General features: G+C 38.9%; 1 protein-coding gene across 1 annotated transcript in view; it reads right to left on the bottom strand.

The window, feature by feature from the left end:
- Ccdc73 (coiled-coil domain containing 73) overlaps positions 1-20,594 on the bottom strand; it is a 125,400-nt gene that overhangs the window by 20,244 nt on the left and 84,562 nt on the right. The window contains exons 9-11 of the mRNA XM_075961628.1: positions 8,563-8,691; positions 7,935-7,994; positions 5,478-5,582 (exon numbers count right to left, since the gene is read on the bottom strand). Of these exons, the coding sequence (XP_075817743.1) occupies positions 5,478-5,582; positions 7,935-7,994; positions 8,563-8,691 (294 nt within the window). The remainder of the gene's footprint in view (positions 1-5,477; positions 5,583-7,934; positions 7,995-8,562; positions 8,692-20,594) is intronic.

Here is a 20,594-nt window from a genome sequence, read left to right as displayed (position 1 = left end):
TTTAAGCAGTTTTCGCTTACATGGTTTTTAGACCATGAGAGATTTTATTCAAATGTCCAGTAATACTTAATAATCTATTTATACTTAAGAATGATGTATTTAAAAGATGGTCAAAAGTTTGTCAAACACTGGACTTCACTGTAGGGAGTTCTGTCTGAATGATTTCTTTTGTGAAACTTAACTAAAGGAACCATAATCTTCCTTTTGGGCAGGTTAGTTTGCCCAGAAAGGAAACTCCCATTCTCTTTTCTGGGAATTGGAATAGATGTCCGGTATCTAGGAGAACTACAATGACTGGCTCGACTATTGAACTTATTTTCACTATATTTCCAAAAGTTTATTGATGAATAGATAGATAGAGCAAAGGGAAAGGGGAGGAGAGATGAAGATAAGAAGGGTGAACAGGAGGGAAAGAAAAGGGATGGAGGGAAAGAGGGCAGAAAGTGGAGAGAAAGGAGAGGAGAGGGGCAGAGAGAAGAATTAATTTACAATAGTTGCCATTTCTGCTAGCGACATGATCAATTTCAGGTCACTAATACTTTGATAACCAGTTTTCTAACTATAAGGAGCCCCAACATACTATTAGATTCCTTCCAACCTCAGCTCTCTCTCAAACTCTAAGCATACACCTCCAAGTCTATAGCAAAGAGGAGAGAACCAGTGGGGTGGGAGGAGGAATGTGGGGTTGCAATATAGTCTTACACAGGTGTTCCCATCTGGGTCTTTCAACTAACTACATATCCCACTTCAAAAACACAGGATTTCTGGGTTTAGTTTTGTTTGTTTGGTGGTGCAGAGATACAATCCAGTGTCTCACTGTCTTAAGCTTTCTATTCCTGTGAGAAAACACCATGACCAAAACCTACTTGGGGAAAAAACGGTTTATTTTATCTTAAAGTTCCCTATCAAAAACCATCATCGAGGGAAGTCAGGGCAAGAGCTCAAACAGGACAGGAACCTGGAGGCAGGAGCTGATGCAGAAGCCATGGAGGATGCTGCTTTCTGGCTGGCTCCCCATGGCTTGTGCAGCCCACTTTCTTATAGCATCCAGGAGCACCATTCCAGGGAGAGACACTTTCCACAGCGATTTGGGTCCTCCCACATCAATCAATTAAGAAAATGCACTACAGGCTTGCCCATAGGCCAATCTAGTGGAGGCATTTTCTCATCTAAGCTTCCCTTGTCCAAAATGACTCTAGCTTATATCAAGCTGAGATAAAACTCACAATGCCAGGCAAGGATCCTACAACTCAACCACATCCCAGGCCTCATTTCCACGATTTTGAATTGGGTTTCTTTTTTCTGTTTCTGATAATTATACACATAGTTCACTTTTAAAACTTAGCCTTTTGTGTTCCTTCTGTCATTTTCATGTCCTTGTGGATTTATTGCCATTTTATAATAGTTTCACAAGGCGGCAGAAGTGAATGTAGGTTTAATTAATCATCTTTAGCTGGGAGCCCTAGCCAGGTAGTTTCTGAGTTGAAAATAGCCCAAGTTTATTCACTCATTTAATAGCACTTCACAAGGTCCACAGCACGCTTGACACTCTCATGCGCTGATGATCCTGATGTTACATTGCTGCTGTCTTCATGGACATATTTATCATGAACATAAACTTGTGCATATTACAAACATACATGAAAATTTGTTGTTATTCCAACTGAATTAGCAAATCTGAAAAACATCTGTGAAAAAAGGATATTGTCAAAGGTCAAACTGAAATCATTCACTAAATGCTTTAACCTTCAAAAAGCAGTAAATTGCTCTAGTTAATACAGTAATAACGTAACAACCGCAGGAGTAAAATATGAAAATTACTCTTAATAGTATTATAGAAATATAACTAAAGTTATAACTAGAATTTAGGTAGCTATGGTCTTTCTAAATTTACTGCTAAAAATATAAGAAGGATGATAGTCTGGCTGCAGAGCACTGAAAACCAGTTGGCCATTAGCAAGAGCAACGATCCCTTTTAGTGCATGTGGAATTAGAATGCTCCTCAGAAAAACCCTGGCCGTATCTAAGCAATGTGATCCTTAGCAACAGCTCAGCATTAATATTTTGTTATGCTATATATCAGGGGTTCTTAGACATCAGTCTGCAGCTAACCACTGATCCATGACAAACTTCTCTAGTCCATGGCCAGATGTGATTACATGACTTTTCTTATCCTTTTTCTGTCCTTTATCCTGAGATTATCTTTAAAATACATATGTTTTTAAATGTTCTGTTTTATAAAATTATGGTGATAGTGGAGGATAATGTTTGCATTCTTAGCAGGCTACTTGACAATATTTTGAAATGTACTGTAAGATATTATATAATTTTCTATTTAATATCAAGAGACAGGTAATAATTGTAATAATTAAAAAGAAAGGCATTTGAATATTCAACATATTGGTGCACATTTAAAAGATCCTAGGGCCATACTTGCCGACTTGGCTAGTAGTTCAGAGCAGTGAACACTATAGATACCACAAAATTTTAGTACAATTTTCGTACAACTGATTTAACAAACTTGCTTAGTTTATTTTATATCATTGTGAAAAATATTATGACCAAAGGTGATTTGAGAAGCTAAGGGTTTATTTGGTTCACAAGGAAATTCTATCGTCAAGGGAAGTCAGGCCAGGAACTTGGAGGCAAGAACTGAAGGCAGGAACTACAGCAGAGACCATGGAGGGGCACTGCTTACTCTCCACTCTGTATGACTTGCTTATTGGTTTTCTAATACAAACCAGGACTACTAACCAGGGATGGCACCAATTATAGTAAGCTGACCCCCTCCATCAACACAGAAATATTTATAGGCTAATCCCAGGGAGGCAATTCCTCAACTGCTGCTCTCTTCCCAGTGTACTTTAGTTTATATCAAGTGGACAGAAACTAACTGGAACACAAACTTAACAGCTCTCATGCTTCTAGGAAAATATTTTGAGCACATAACACAGAAATAGTACTGGATTGGGACCAGGACAAGGCTATAATACTGCTTTTTCTACAATTTATAAGGTCCCAAACAAAACTGCTTATATTTTCTGGATCTCTACTCCATCACAGAATAAACTAGCTAACATCTAATACTTGGATCACCCCAGAAACTATGGTTCAATTCTTTTACATGGATTACCAGATGACCTTGTAACAACTACTCATAATGAACTTGAGTCAGACATAGTGCTTACATGCCTACAACATCAGCATTCCGTAGGCTGTGGTAAACCTGGGCTACAGAGTGATACCATATCTCCCCAAAATAAATCATATGCTATTGGGAAAAGGTATGAAGAGACTCTTGCTTATAAAAGTTGTTTTCTACTAGTCTTTTATAAGAATGGGTGAAGAGGTTAAGGGGATGAATAGCTTGATTCTACTGGTCTACTTCTCTCCCTCTGTATCTTTGACATTTTAATTCCTATATAACTAAAGGCAGGCAGAACCCTTTACACGATAAGCCATAGGGAAGCAATGGTGAGATAAATTGCTTTGCTCTGCTCAAGTTTAGTTCTATTCAACGACGATGGACTAACAAAATTTGTGTGGCTTGATACAAAACAAAAAGGCAGAGGAAACAAGCTATTAGAGGTATTAAATATGTAAATTTTCCTTTATCTCTCTCTCTGCCATAGGACGCTTCATTTTCTATTTAGGGGCATGGTTCTCTGAACCAGGGAAAAAAAATCACAGCACAATTGAAGTCCCACACAGCTGCCTAAAAGCTTCATGACAACTCAGCATGAACAAGAGTCACTACCTTCTGGGCCCCACTTCTTCCTGCCACTTGCTTCACCCATGTATCACATTCTAGCCAGAAAAGGAAGTGATCTTTCCTTTCCGTGGGCCCTCTATATAAACCCAGGGCAGAGGTAACTGTGGCAAGATCAGAGTGCTAGGCAGGGATACTCATTGCCCATGCCAAGGTGCTGCCAACCTGAAACAGGAAGAGCTGCTGCCATGCCTCTCTACAGAGTTCTGAAAGGTACATGTACCCACAACAAACCTCTCCTACTGCACCTATGCATCCACTAAAAAGTAAGATTTCCCCAAACAAATGAAGAGATGCAGAGTGGGTGGTTTGGCAAGGGACCAGGGCACTAGAAGGCAGAAGAACCAGCAGCCAAGAACCAAGACTGAGAGAGGCAACAGAAACAAGGAAATGCCTGTTGAGGCTCTAAGCCTCCAGCACATACTTCCATAACTTAACTTACAAAACATAAATTCAAAATATAAAAATTCATTAAAAACTTGAAGACATTGAGAACAAAATTAAACAGAAGGAAGACATTTACTTCTCACTACAAGTCCCTGTGTAACCACTCTAGTTACTCACTCGAAGTTAGCCCTAATTCTCTATGATGACTGTCCCTGCATGGGAGATGGCTATAGTTGTCATGGGTCATGTTCCAATTTACTTGCTTTGCTGCCTTTAAAGGGGCTTAAAAAGCATGGATTGGCCACCCTATCTGAACATGCCCCATCTCCTTATGAGATAATGGAGTAGCCATCCCATCACTTGGCATAGTCAAACCCAGTCATGTTCCTGCTCCTTCACTCACTCCCATGTTCCTTCATGTCGAGTCCAGAATCAACGAAGTTCTCTTGTTCACCTTTCCAAGGCTGCTTTCTACTGGAACACAATACATTTCTCAAACATAGTTTACTCCTAACACTTTGAAAAGTCTTTTAAATTTCTAGATTAGACCTGAGCATCATTCTTATTCTTGGTAAATTTCTACATGAACTGACTTCGCTTCACTCTACTAGCAACAGCAGAGGGACTCCCCATTATTTGTTACCTCAGCACCCAGTCATGGAGTAAGGTAGCATCCCCCTTCATTAATTGTCTTACAATGAATCTACCTTGTAGACACCTTATTTAGCTGGATCTTCCCCCAAAGAGGGAGGCAAGAGAGAAGCCTCTCCTTTTGGAGTGTGAAGTCCAATCATTACCTACTCTGAAGATGATGGTAGTTTGATCATATTCTTATGAAGATAGGCCTCCAAATCCTGACACTTTTTTTAAAATGTGACTGACATTTTTTCTTTTCAACCATCAATTTTGACCTTGGCCACAACTCTAAAACATAGAAAATTTCCACTGATTCCATTACAAAGTCATATACTAGTTGGGCATGATGGCACACACCTTTAATCCTAGCACTAAAACCAGAGGCAGGTGGATCTCTGTGAGCTTGAGACCAATCTTGTCTACAAAAAGTTCTAGGACAGCCAACATTATATTAGAGAGACCCTGTATCAAAAAATTCAAGTCAGATATTTGATAAAACTTAACAATTAAGTAGTTACTTAAATGCTAAAGAATATATTTATTACTTTAGATATTGATGCTGAAAACTGATGAAGGAATCTAGTATTTTACCTTTTTAAATCAAATGGTAGAACAAGATACCTAAATGCAACTAAACATGGGAAGCTTATTAGATAGAAATATATTTAAACAACATATACATAACCTGATTATTTTCCCTTAGCACCTTCACTTCTTCATTCATTTCAATATTAGCTTGAGTTTGTTGCTGAAGTAATTGTTGCATGTGTTGAAAAGAAATGATGATATCCTTCAAAAACATAAAAATATACCATGTTTCTAAGTTCATTCTCCAGATACATTTCTAGTTTTTTTTGTTTGTTTATTTGGGATTTTTGTTTTGTTTTGTTTCGAAACAGGGTTTTGTCGCAAGCCGCCTTTTTGGGGTGACTTCTGCTGCAATTCTAGCCATGGTGTGTTAGTACGTTCCAGGGTAGGGGTGTGAGGATTAGAAACATTAGGTAGGAGAAACAGAGATAAGAAAGAAACACATAGACACAGGATAGTACCGGGAGAGCAACTCAGCAAATGCTGAATACTGAATGTTGAATTTCGAGTTCTGAGTTCACTAGCATTTATTTTTCATACACTTTTATGCCCCAATACAAAAGGGGAAAAGATGGCAAAAGACTTCTTGAACATGATTCAAAGGACAAGCAGAACAGTTATTTGTTTCAATACTTGAGACATCAAGCCATTAATTTCTGAGTAAAGCATTTGATATCTGGTGCAGTGAACACAGCCTAGATAAAGTATCCTGAAGGATACTTTAACTCCCAAAGTTAAACCTCCTGTTTTATAAGGAGCAGAAGCATACTTGAATTCTCTGATCTTTGATCAAGTGGAGCAAGCAGATCTACCTCTATAGGCCATCTTAATGTCCAAAACACCAAGTAACCAGACCCTAGGTCAGAATCTCTTGTTTTGTAGCCACACCTGTTGTCAACAACTTTGAAAGAGCAAAGATAAACTCAAACTCTCTGACCTTCAGTTAAGGTAAAATGGGCTCACATTTTTGGGTTTCTGTTACAGGGTTTCTCTGTGTAACAGAGCCCTGGCTGTCTCAGAACTTGCTTTATAGACCAAGCTGGCCTCAAACTCACAGAGATCCTCCTGTCTCTGCCTCCCCAATGCTCGGGCTAAAGGTGTGCATTACCAACACCTGGCACATTTCTAGTTTTTAAGCTATTATTGTTTTAGCTTAAGTTTGATATTTTATATTAAAATGATAGCACTTCTCTGATTTATTATCTAAAATAATTAGTTATACAAATTTTTTATCAAGTATTATTTCTAAAAGTCCCTTAGCTTATAAAATAAATTTCTGAAATGTGCCAGAGTCTATGGTATTACTGAATAAGATAAAGAATCTAAAAAATAAACATGTTGCCTTGATCACCTAGAGATATAGAACTATATCTCTATTAAAATGAATTATAATATTATAAAATGTTTCTGTAGAGTAGGGTATCACCAATCAAATGAAGGTAAAGCAAGAAAAAGAAAAGAGAAAACAGAAGAAAGGGGGCTGGAGAGAAAGCACAGCATTTAGAGCACTTGTTGCTTTTGTAGAGGTCCCAGGTTCAATTTCTAGCACCCTCATGGTGGCTCACAACCATCTGTATCTCCAGTTCCAGGGGATCCAATGCCCTCTTCTGGTCTCTGTATACATTAGGCATGCACATGGTGCACATATGCATATTCAGTAAAACATTAATATACATAAGATAAATCTAAAAAATTTAAAATAACTTTGGTTTTTCCAAGCTATTCTTTAAACACAAGAATAAACTGAGATAAGAGGAAATTGTTCTAAAATCACACATGGTATGTTAATATATTTTCAGTAATTATTTGCTAAGATATTACTAACAAATAATAAAGCTACTTCTGAAAAATGGAAATTTAGCTAGGAAATATGTGGCTGATGCCTATAATCTTAGCACCTGGAAGGTTGTGATAGGATAGGAGGATTCGAGTTTGAGGCCAGTATGGTCTACATATTCCAGGCTATCCTATACCACAGAGTGAGAGAGACCCTGACATAAAAAATGGCCTAGCAATGAAGAGTGCCTGCTGCACAATCATGAGGGTCAGGCTTGGGCTCCAGCATTCACTTAACAAGCCAGGCGTCTCATAAGCATATGTAACTCCAGCTCAGGGGAACTAAAAAGTTCTGGTCTCTGCATATACAGATGTGTGTACACACATGTGAGCACATACTAAGACACATATACACACAAAAATAGATATAAAGGCACAGGCCTTTAAACCCAGGAGGCAGAAGCAGGTGGATTTCTGTGAGTTCAAAGTCAAACCTGATCTACATTGCCAAGTAAGTCCAAGACAACTAGGGCTACCTAGTGAAAACCTGTCTCAAAGAAAGGAAGGAAGGAAGACGGAAAGAAGGAAGGAAGTCTTTTTTAACAAAAAGTAGCAGTATACATTCGACTGGTTAAACACATACAAACATGCCCACTCAGTACATGTTAGCTGAATGCCTACTTCACAGCTAGGCAAATATCATCTCACATCTACTTCTCACCTGACTACTGGTTCTGAAAATATTAACTAACTTCCAAAATATATGAGTAGTGCTTACCTGTTTTTCTTCTTGAATATGGGTAATCTCTTCATTAATTTTCTTATTTAATTCCAATTCCTTTAAAGTTGAAGAATTTTAAAGTTATGATGTAAAATTCAGTAATTCTATATTTGATTCAGCACCCATGTTTGTGTTGAGACACTGGCTCCAGTGAATTAAGAAGCCTAATATAGTCTAGTAAAAACATAAGCATTAAAACTATAAAATTTCCCATCTTAGACGTGACTTAGAGAGACACCACTGTGCCATAAAATCACTGAAGCTATATCTGAGTGGGATGAAATTTGTTATAGCCTAGTTTTGTTCTAAATTTACTAATGACAAAAAAGTTAAATAATTTTGTTTTTGTTTCTGGTTTTTGTTTTTTCAAGATAGGGTTTCTCTGTGTAACTGTCCTGACTGTCCTGGAACTCACTTGGTAGACCAGGCTAACCTCAGACTCACTGAGATCATTCTGTCTCTGCCTCCCAAGTGCTGGGATTAAAGTAAAAGTTCAATAATTTAAAAAAGATTCATACTTTAATTTTTACTTTACATAGAAGAAATATTTCATGCAATAATCCTACAGTTCTCATACTTTTAGTAAGATTTAATTTTATAAACTTGAGTAAATTTAATCAAATACCATGTTGAGTCGTTCTTGAAGCTCTTCATATTTTTGTTCTTTAATTATCAGATCTATACTTTCTTCTTCCATCTTATGCTGACATGTGACCTTGGACTTAATCAACTCTGAAGCTACTTTTTTTAGTTCCTTAACATAACAAACAAAAAGGAAATTCAGTATATATATTTTACCAAAGCAGGATGTTTTCGTGATAGTGTCCAAATCTTTAAAATTATACTTCATTTAACAACAGAATATTTTTACATATAAATTTTATTAGTTCTTCTTTGACAATTTCATCAATGTATATAGAACACATCTGGTTACTCTCTCACACACTCCATCTTTCTTCCCACCTCTATCAAACCTCTTCTCCTTAAAAGTCTCTTCTTCACATTCATATCTTTCTGTCTTATGACACACTGGCTTTTAACTTGTCAGTCTGTGTGTCCATGGGCTTTAAACTATACAGTGGAGCCTGGTGAGCTCATTTGTGGGTTCACAAATGAAGATATTGACTGCCTCTCTCTCTGAGATTTCATCAGTAGTCAATACTTAGACAGGATGGGATATGATCACACAAATCCCTTCCTGAGCCAAGATTGAAGACAACAGGCTTAGTCTTTCACAGGCCCAGTACAGGCAACTACAGTTGCTAAGATCATGACTTCAAGAGCTAAGCTGTGCCAAGAAGATCGTATTTTACAACGCTTCTCTCTTATCTTCTAATTCTTACATTCTTTCCACCCCCTCATCCACAATGTTTCCTGAGCCTTAAAGAAAATAGTATAACTGTCCTACTTAGGGCTAAGCCTTCAACCATCACTTAGTCTCAGCATCTGGAGCAGTGTGAGTCTGTACATGTAATGGCAGTTTTTGGCAAAGTGACACTTCTCTGAAGCCTGGGCATAGCATTTGTTGGGTCTATCCCATGAATTGATCACCTGGTGGAAAAGATCCCACGATGGATCCATCAAGGGCCTTTATGGGAAGAAGTTATCGAAAGGCAGAAGCTGACAAATGACTGTGTCCCAAGGAACCCTAGCCTTCAGAGATAAGTTAAGAAGCCAATAGAGAAGGTGGAAAAGGTGGAAAAGGACAGCCAACTGAGGAGGAGGAAGCTCAAATAGATGCTACAAGAAACAGGGATGCAACCAGAATTGGGGGCCGCAGTGCTACATGCCTCAGCCTCATACAATTATATCTTAAGTCCCCACCCAAAAAACCAGGAAAATTAGTCTTAGTTCATACACCACTTTTGAGTATGCAGAAAAGACTGTTAAAGTAACCATGTGGATCAAGCAGTAGGCCTTTCCTTAGAAAAACAGGTAGGCAAATTACTGTCAGTTAAAATAAGAACTCTCCTCTTCCCAGGGAGGTAGAAGAGGAATAGATGAGATGTCCTGGGTAAACTGGGAGCAGTGGAGGTAGAGGTGAGGAGATGGAGGGATGGGAACATGAAGGATCAGGATGTTTGAGTTGTGGGTGGGACAGAGGAGGAGAGTATGAAAGAGTTATCTTGATAGAGTGGGCCATTTGGGGATTTGAGAGAAACTTGGTTGCCAGGGAAACTCCCAGGAATGCACAAGGATGACTCCTGCTAAGATTCCTAGCAATAGCAGGGAGGGTGCCTGAGCTAGCCTTCTCCTGTAATCAGATCGGTGACTAACCTGATTGTCATCACAGAACCTTCATCCAGAAACTGGTGAAAGCAGATGCAGAGATCTATAGCCAAGAACTGGGCCAAACTCCAAGAGTCCAGTTGAAGTGAGGGAAGAGGGATTATATGAGCAAGAGGTGTCAAGACCATGATGGAGAAACAGACAGAGACAGTTCACCTGAACTTGTGGGAGCTCATGAACTCTGGACCAATGGTAAGGGAGCCTGCATGGGACCAATCTAGGCCCTCGGCATCTGGGTGACATTTGTGTATCTTGGTCTTTTGTAGGGCCCCTAGCAGTGGGGCCAGAACCTGACTCATGAGCTGGCTCTTTGGAACTTATTCCCCATGGTGGGATGTCTTGCCCAGCCTTGATGCAAGGGGGAGGAGCCTGGTCCTGCCTCAACTTGATATATCATGCTTTGACTCCCAGGGGAGGACTTATCCCTTCTGAATGGAGACTGAGGAGAAGTGGATGGGGGAGAAGGGAGGTGGGGCGAGGGAGCAGAAGGAGAGGAAAGAGGGATAATTGCAGTTGGTATGTAAAATTAACTAATTAGTCAATTACTTTTTTTAAAAAAAAGATATGGATTAGGGAGATGTGTGAAATGAATGCATACCCTCCATTTGACCAGCTTTACTTACTTGCCATGTTCTTTGCACACTGCTCTCTGCCCTGCATCACTGATCTCTATGAGAACAGAAAATCCTCTGCCTCTGGAGGCTGAAGGGTTAGATCTGCAGGAGATACCTGTGTAGTAGCTCCCTCCCTACAGACCACAGTCTAGCCAGGCCCTACATTTTCAGGAACTCACAGCCCAATCTTCTTTGTTGTAGCCTACAGTTTTCTCCAAGTCCTGCTGCTCCACTCCCTGTCCCTTCAGGTGTGACAGTGGTTGTCACTTCCCCTCCACTTTTACCTGTAGGATGCTTCACCACCTCTTGTTCTCTGAGCTCTGTCAAAAATTACACAAACATTCTCCCCATTAAACTCTTTCATCACCAACGCCAATGTACCATCTGCTTCTGCTCCAGCTCCATTTAACACAAGTAAACTTTTAAAAGCACATTTAAGGATAAGAGAGGTAAAGGAATATAAAAGCAAGAAGCAAAGAAAACTAGGAACAATATTGAATATATAAATGGTGGAAGAAAGGAGGAGGGGAAGGAATATAGTTTCATGGCTTGAGATTGGATTTTATGTTGGGATCCAGTGTCAGCTGGGACCCTAAATTAATTTCTCTCGACCAGACCCCAACATAAACTATCTCTCTTTGGACCAGCGTGGAGGCGTGGGAATAAAGACACAACTCACATGGCTTTATTGGGAGGGAGATTCTCAGAGATCCCTCATAACATCCTGAGTTGACATGCTGAAGAATGGCACCTGAACAGGGACCTCAGAAAACTGTGGAGATTGTGGAATGCCACTGCACACAAAGAACAGGCCTGTCTTCACAGACCACCCGACCATGAGTCAGATTCGGAGGTTTTGACACACAGCGGTGCAAGGTAAGATTATACCATGGGACAAGCATTCGGTAAACAGGATTTGTTTATTCACGGACTCAAGGAGTCCCTCAAGACAGGAGGAGTAAGGGTGAAATAAGGCTGAAACCCATGCAGCTACACCCGCCAGAGCTTGCAGCCTGGCAGACAGACAGACAGAGCCTGTGTCGTACCCCCTGATTTGCGGCACAGCTTCAACCAGAAGCTGAAAGGCAGGTGTGCAGAAAAGGAAACTAGCCCAGGGAACTGCAGCTTCAGGACAATAAAAAATTAACTAACAGGTTAAATATGCTTCTTTTTCATTTCACAATTTTGCTTCTTTGTCAAAAATCTGCTGTTTGTAGGCATGTGAATTTGTATCCAAGGTGGATTGATTTCAATACTGTGGTTCTGTAGTGAAGTCAAAAATTGTGATGCATTCAGAGGTTCCTTGATTGTATAATATTGTTTAGGCTATCCTGAGTTTTTATCTCTCTCTTATAAAGTTGAGGATTGTTCTTTCAAGGTCTGTGAAGAATTTTGCTATAATTTTAATGAACATTTGCATTGAATCTGTAAATTGATTTCAGTAAGATTGTCATTTGTGCTATGTTGGTTCTACCGTCACAAGAGAATAGATCTTTCCATTTTCTGATGTCTTAAATTTCTTTCTTAAAAGATTTAAAGTTCTTATCATACAGGTTTTTCCATTTGTGTGGTCAGAGTTACTCCAAGATATTTTATGGTATTTATGGCTATTTAAAAGGATGATGTCTCTCATTTATCGTATGTGCAGATGAGGTGCATTTTGGGTTGTTTTCAGGTTCTGGCTATGATAAAGTAATTCTGCTGTAAACATAGTTGAACATATCCTTATGGTACGGTTGAGCGTCTTTTGTATATAGGCCCAAAAGGGGAATTGCTGAGTCTTAAGGTAGATGGTTGCCTAATTTTGAGAAATCACATACTAGAATCCAAAGCGGCTGTACCAGTTTGCACTTCTACCAGCAGTGGAGGAGTTTTTTTTCTTTACCCCACACTATCTTAAGCATAAATTGTCATAGGTGTTTTTAATCTTGGTCATTCTTATAGGGATAAGATAAAATCTCAGAGTTTTGATTTGCATTTTTCTAATGCTTAAGGATGTTGTGTTTGAGCATTTTTTGAGTGTCTTTCAGCCATCTTAAATTCATCTATTGAGAGTTTTCAGCTTAGGTCTGTAACATAAATTTTTATTGATTATTTGTTCTTTTGATAACTAATTTCCTGAGTTCTTCATATGTTTTTGAAATGGATTAGTGATAAGTAAAGATATTTTCCCACTCTATAGACTGATATTATATCTTGTTGACTATGTACTTTGCTATACAGAAGCGTCTCAGTTCAGGAGATCTGATTTATTAATTCTTTCTCTCAATGTCTGTGCCACTGAGGCTGTGTTTGAGATATGCCAAAGTGTACTTTTAATTTTTTCTTCTGTGAAGTTCAATGTGGATGGTTTTATGTTGAGGTCTTTGATTCATTTAAACTTGAGTTTTATGCATAGAAATAAATATAAATCTATTTTCATTCTTCTACATGTTGATGTCTAATTAGGCCAGCACCATTAGTTAAATATGGTTTCTTTTTCCATTTTCCTATCAGCTAGGCAGATAGGAAACATAAGAAGAGGATAGCTTAGAAACTTTTAATGAGATATACAATGGTTAAGGCCTTAGTTACAATATTATAAAAAATCTTGAGATAAAAGTAAAATTCTTAAAAAAAAAACAATGACCCAATTTTCAGTAAAGAGCTTATAGAAGCTGCCAAACAGGTACTCAAGCAGGTAAAGTATAAATCAACACACAGATATACAATAATCAACAAGTACAGTATATTAATTATATTCTGTTATGACAAGTATGTATTAAGTACAAAACTTATTCTACAGCAGTTTTATGAAAAAACAAAATGCTTTTATTGTTGCAGCTTCCCATTTTTGCCAGTTAAGATATTAAACTCTTAATTTAAAGCAGAAGCTTGTCTAATACAGAAGAGCAGGATAAAATCTAGGAGACCGTTTAACAGAAAATTGAATATGATCAATGTTTCTTATACTAAGCAATAGATTAATTGATAATTTTAAGATAGTGATTCTTGAACAATTGTATTTACTTAATTTAAGGGCCAGAGTAATAATCTTTCCCAGATGATCATTGCTGCAATTCGCACAACTATATTTTGCTAATGTTATAGCTAAAGATCCCTTAATGGATGTTATGCTGAATTTTACAAATGGCTCTTCCAATGGAAGAACTGCATATATGATTACTAATGAAAAGGAACTGTGTAGCGTGATATGGCTCCTTGAAAACAACCTATAAATGTTGCAGACAGATCTACTGCAAACAGATCTGGCATAATGGCACCAAGGTGACCTTTGCTAAGGCAAGGTGAAAAATAGCCCCTGCAATGAATTATGAAAAGACCCGACCTATATTAATTTGGGGTTGAGGATGTGTTTATGTTCTTTTTTCACAGAAAGAAAATAAAAGCTGGATGAGATGACTGCATATACAGTAAAGGAGTGGTAGACCTGATGACATCCCATAGAGGAGTTGGAGAAGAGTCCATGATCCAGTCTTCCCAGCCCCCACAGAGAGGAGTGCCTGATCTCAGGACCTGCTACTGCCACTCTACACTGCAGGGTGCCATGCTGCTCTGAGGGACAGATGCTGAGCTGCTGCCAGACACTTGGGACACACACATAGACCCAGAGGCCCTGCTGAGATGACCTGACTGCAATGAAATTAAAATTATCCTGACAAGAAAATATGGCTCCAAGACACAAAGCCCAAAAAGTATCTCTCTCCATTAATCTCTTTTCTTCACAGAGATCAGCAGTCAATGATGAGTTTGAAGCTTCTTCTCCCCAGATGCCTAAGACAGGAACTTGCATATATGAATGCCTGTTCCAGAGACTGGAAAATTTGGATAAATGAAGATGTCTTTGCCCAAGCCAGGCATGATCATATGTCCTGTTGCAGAAGCACAGGTTTTATTAAAATTAATAAGAAAGAATGGATTGTATGCTCATATTTCTATATGGTATGGCTGCCAGGCTCCAAAGCCATAGGCCACACCTGAGATGGTCATGTAACCTTCCAGACAGGCTGTCACTAACCTAACAAAAGGTCAGGTTGTTGTTTCGCTTCTTTCTTTGTAATTTGGAGGATGCCTAAAAAGAAATACTAATTCAGCCTATGTGACAGCTAGCATACAGGCCTGGAAGACGTGATAGCAAGCACAGGTCGTTGTGGAAGTGACTAAAAGCCATTCACTTGGTTATCTAGGAAACAGAATGTTGATGTATTTATCCCTCAGTTTACGTTTTGGTATAAAGACTGTTTGGAGAATAAACGAGAGGAATTCTTCAGCATGTGAACTCAGGATATTATGAGGGATCTCTGAGAATCTCCCTCTCGATAAAGCCATGTGAGTTGTGTCTTTATTCCCGCACCTCCACGCCAGTCCAGAGAGATAGTTTATGTTGGGGTCTGGTCCAGAGAAAGAATTTGTGGTCTGGGCTAGCACCGGACCCTGACAGGATTTGGCAGGTAAAGGAGAAGAACTGAGTTGAACATTCTTTCTACATCTACTAAGTAGTTACTGTGTGTCAAGTGCCAACAGGTGCTCCCTTATGCTTGCAGCTGAGTAAATTGGTTTGTTTAAAAGAGAATAGAACACTGGCTAACTGATATATTATACATGAAAACCAACATGAGATGATAAGTGTGAGGTAGGTCAAAAATGCAGGGAAATGACAGGATGATGGGAAAAGAAAAAAAACCCTCATCCAGGATTCTGACAAGCCTCTTGTCAGTTGAAACCAAGAATTCCAACATGATTAATGTTTGCTTATGGCTTTTCTCCTTTTCCAGCTACAAGCTTCCAGGAATTGCAATAGAAACCCCCATTTATAGTAAAAAAAGACATGTCCTAAACTTGTGTGCAGCTTTAGGAGCTCCCAGCTTTCTTTATCAGATATAATCCAACCAAGTCCTCTCTGGAGTCCCCCCATAATCTTATTTATCAAAAAAGAACGTCAAGCAACCTTTTAAGATGTAACCTGAGAGCCAGCAAAACTATATATATGGCTAATGCTGAAACACTGAATTGAGAAGCCCATACCCACACTTGGGCATGTCATTATTTTCTTTCTGGAGACCCTCCCCACCCCGTTTAAAATATGTATTTAAAATGATCTTGAATAAACTGTAATTCTTTTATAGGTCGCTAAAAGAAATCACCAATCCTGACCCATAGACATTAAACTCTTCTAAAATATGTTCCTTTTACATTTTTTTCAAAGTATAAAAGATAACATATGATAAATTCTCCAGTGCAAAGGTTTAGGTAATCCAGTGGTAATTTTTTGATTTTGAATAAACTCTGGCTCTTCTTTGAGAAGCCCAAAGTACTTGGGTAGCTTTTCCTGAGTCCATTTCTTCCTATTTTTAATAAACCCCAACTCATAGTGGTTCATCTTGAAATTTTTTTTATGTGTTGAATCCAAGGGTCTGGTTTTACCTGAACTGAGATCTTTAAAAGATTAAGGGAACTTCTCAGGACCCTGCAGGCAAGAAATGAAGCTGTGTCTCTATTCCTGCTGCCCGTGGACAAAATAATATGAGACACTCTGAAAGAAGATGTGATAGACTGAAGAAAGAATAAAAAAAAACATATCAATCAAAGGTGATTCCAGGGCAGCTAAGTAAGGTCAGAAGAAATGACAAGGGGATCATGAAACGAGAAAGGAACATAAAAATGAAAAGGAAATGGGAAGTCTGCTTTATTGTTGAAAAACATGGTGTATGTATGAACTGTGTAAGAGAAGGGATAGAAAATGTTTGGACAGACACTTAAAGCCAAAAACAGAAATCATGAACCCTGGTTCATAGCCGTTAATTTTTTTTTTTAAAAAAAATGTTCCTCTTACTTTGCTTTTCAAAGTATAAAAGATGATAAATTCCCCAGAATGGAGTTTTAGGTAATCCAGTTATAACTCACTCTCAACAGCCATAGCACTCACAGGATGGTCCGTTTTCAGTTTCAAACTTGCATTTGTTTGTTTGTTTGTCTCTTTCAGATATGCAAAAAAAGGTGAGGTGCAAACTCCGGCCTGTAGCTGGTTAGTTTAGATGTTACAATAAAGAACAAAGAGAGAGAACTTTCAGCAATTTAAAGTAAATGGCAGAAGAGCAAGGGTGGTACTTCAGGCTGTGTTAAAGTACCAGTTCCTTGGGTGGCTGAGATAAGAAGACAGCGGGAGTCTGGGATTTAATACAAAATGCTGAGGGAGCCTAGAGAGGGTGAGAAGGAGGGAAAGAGGCAGGAAGAGGAGGAGGGTAGAGAAAGGAGGAGGGGCAGAAAGAGGAGAAAGGCAGTGGATATGTTCTGAAATCTGGAGCTTAAGGCAAATGAGAAGCTGGAAACAGATGTGTGAAATCATCTTGTGGAGTTGACACTGAATTGAGAATACAAATTCACTGAAAGAAAAACTATGAAAAGAAAAGGAAAAAGAAAAACAGAGACCACATGGCCAAGTCTTGAAAGACTGGAAGGGGAAATAACCAGTGAGCCAGAGCAATCTTTTTTAGAATCTGAAAGGCCCTTTAAATAGGTCACTTTTGCACAAGTGCCATGAAATTCACTGAATAGCCTTTCTGTTCTCTCTCATCACTTCATTCTTGTTTATATGTCACATCTTAAACCATCAAATAATAAGGATATCCTCTATCACATAACAGAGAACACAAGTACTGAATATACATTACCAATAATTGGTCATATCTGTCTGTTGGATTATTTTTCCTTGGACTTGTAACAAGAGGCCAATTTTGATATTATATAGTAATTATCTCATTCAGGAATAGTATTTGTTTTGTTTCTTGAGACAGTCTCACTATGTTGTGCAGGCTGGCTTTAAACTTGCAGTCTTCCTGCCTCCCAAGTTCTGTGACTGTAAGTATGCACCATCACAGCCAGCTCTGGGTAGTCTATAAAAACAACAAAAACTTTCCTCCAACTGCCTCTTGCTTACAAAATCTGTATCATATGCTCCTGCTCAAACCTCACAACAGCAAGAGGGGAGATGGTGACTGGCAGAGACTGATCGTGTGCAGTGCAACAGCTGCTGACATCACCAAACCCATGACCAGAGTTAACATTGTGAAGGTTACAGTTTGTCCAGAATATTACAACTGTGTATAATAAAGTGTGGCAAGTGGAGATTTTTTGTTTATTATTTGATACTGAATAATCTACCCTTCTCGTAGGTCTCAGTTCCTCTCCCTGCAAAAAGTTGTTAGATCTGATTACAGCTTTCAAACTGCGCTCTGACAAGCCTCAGCAATGCTCTGCTGAGATTCTTATAAAAACTGGAACTAACAGGTACGGCTCAAGAGTTCTTCCAAGTTTCTCTTCAGGTTCACATGCTCAAGATTTATTTGTTTCAATACTGAGCTCCCACATCATAAAACATTCCACAGCTTTAAAAAAAAGATGAAAACCGGCAGATTAGATGATCCTACTTCAACAAGGCCATACCTCCTCACGGTGCCATTCGCTATGAGCCAAGCACTCAAACACGTAAGTCTATGGGAGCTATAACTATTCAAACCACCACAGCCTTCAAAACCAATTTGGGATAGGAACTTGAAAAGATTGGGCTACAGAAACCTGAAAATGTTGCAAGTAGAGTTTAATGAATGGTTCCTACGGGAACTTAGATCATAAAACCGATGTAAATATGGAGGGCAAAAATCACACTCCTGAAGTTTCAGATGGGAACAAGACTCCATTCAGAATTGGACTAGATGCCATCTGCCTTGGTTATTTATTTATTTATTTATTTATTTATTTATTTATTTATTTATTTATCTATCTATCTATCTATCTATTTATTTATTGTCAGTGTGGCACAAGCTAGAATCCTTTAGAAAGAGGGAATCTCAGTTGAGAAAATGCCTCCATGAGACTGGCTTCAATTCAAGTCTGTGGGATATTGTCTTGATTAATAATTGATGTGGGAGGGCCCAGACCACTGGGGGTGGTGCACCTTTGGGCACACAACCCTGAGTTGTTTAAGAAGGTAGGTTGAGCAAGCCAGTAAGTAGTGTTTTTCCATGGCTGCTGCTTCAGTTCCTGCCTTGAGTTCCTGCCCTGACTTCCCTCAGTGATGGAGTGTGAGCTTTAAGTTGAAATAACCGGTTCCTTACCAAGTTGCCTTCTGTCATGATATTGATTATAACAACAGAAATGCTAAGATATCTGTGTTACATTATGATCAAGAATGTATCTACAATTTGTTCATGCCCCTAAGACTTTGCAAGAGATTGCTTAATTTTGACTCTAATTTCTCTCATTTGGTAGAGAAATACTTATTTTTTACATTTATTCACTGTGTGTGTGATGTCAGAGGACAATGTGGGTGAGTCCATTCTCTCCTTCCACTATGTGGCAATGAGTTTGATCCAGAGAGCAAAGTCAGGCTATCAAGCTTAGTAGAAGCCCCTTTATCTGCTCAGCCATCTCACCAGCCCTGTACTGGGTTTTTCATTTTGCATTATGAGATAAGCATGAAAAGTCTGGAAGGAACGCAGGGTAGAATGTTTCCCATAGGCCCCTGTATGAAGGCTTGGCTGTCAGCTGATAAGCTTTAGGCAAACAGTAGGATCTGATGAGTATTCTTTCAGCATTCAAAATATGAACAGACTATTGGGAGGTAGCAGAATATGGAAGAGGAGCCTAGGTGGAGGAAGCTGGTCACTGTGGAGTGTTGCCTGAGGTTTTCTGTCCTGCCCAGTTCCCTCAGAATCACACAGAGGTCTATATTAGTTATAAACTGATTAGCCTAGTATTTCAGGCTTCTTATTAACTCTTACAACTTATATTAGCCCATTATTCTTGTCTATGTTAGCCACGTGGCTCGGTACCATATTCAGTGAGGCGGTCACATCTGGCTTCTTCTGTGGCTTGGTCAGGACTACAGAGGAATGGGCTTCCTTCTTCCCAGAATTCTCCTTCTCTCATTGACCCACCTCTACTTCCTGTCTGGCTGTCCCACTTATACTTCCTGCCTGGCTATGACCAATCAGCATCTATTTAAAATATAACTGACAGAATACAGACAATTGTCCCACACCAGAGGAGGGGTGTCCCTTGGCCCCTTCCTGTTAGCACACTCTCTTCTACACTCTGTCCCCCATGAGAAAAGGAACTTCTCCATAGGATCTCTGCCATATGTTCTGCCTCACTGCAGGCCTAGAATCAATGGAGCCATGGGATATAAAGTGAAGCCTATGAAACTGTGAGCCACAACAATTCGTCCCTATGTTCTCGTCAGGTATTTTGTCACAGTCATTGAAAGTGAAACACACTCCCATTTTGACAAATATATGATCTCTTGCAGCTAATGCAGCAACATGTGTGGATGAACAACATATGCTGCTATAATTATTTGTGGAATTCTTAAGATCATAGGCTCTAGGCCAAATTTTATATGCATTTCAATTATGGTTCTATTTTCATTGTGTAAATTTAGGTAAGTCACTTAATCCATTTTATTTCCAATGTTCTCATCTACAAAATGCAGATAAGAAACTTGTGTTTGCTGAGCAACTACTTTGTGATATTCCTACTCTGTTGAGTAAGGGAATCTGTGATGGTCACAGATGCAGTACAATGCAGAATTGTTTCCTACTTGTAAGCTCTCTGACATCTTAATACAGGTCATGAATAATTAGGTATTATTTTTATTTATTTAAAGAATTAAGATTCATTCCCTCTGGCTAACAGTAGTGAATTCCCCTCTATAATAGTGGTTCTCAACCAGCAGGTCATGACCCCTGGGGGGGGT

Source organism: Microtus pennsylvanicus, chromosome 2, assembly GCF_037038515.1.
Source record: "Microtus pennsylvanicus isolate mMicPen1 chromosome 2, mMicPen1.hap1, whole genome shotgun sequence".
NCBI classification, from domain to species: Eukaryota; Metazoa; Chordata; class Mammalia; order Rodentia; family Cricetidae; genus Microtus; species Microtus pennsylvanicus.
This window is presented reverse-complemented; position numbering and strand designations above follow the sequence as displayed.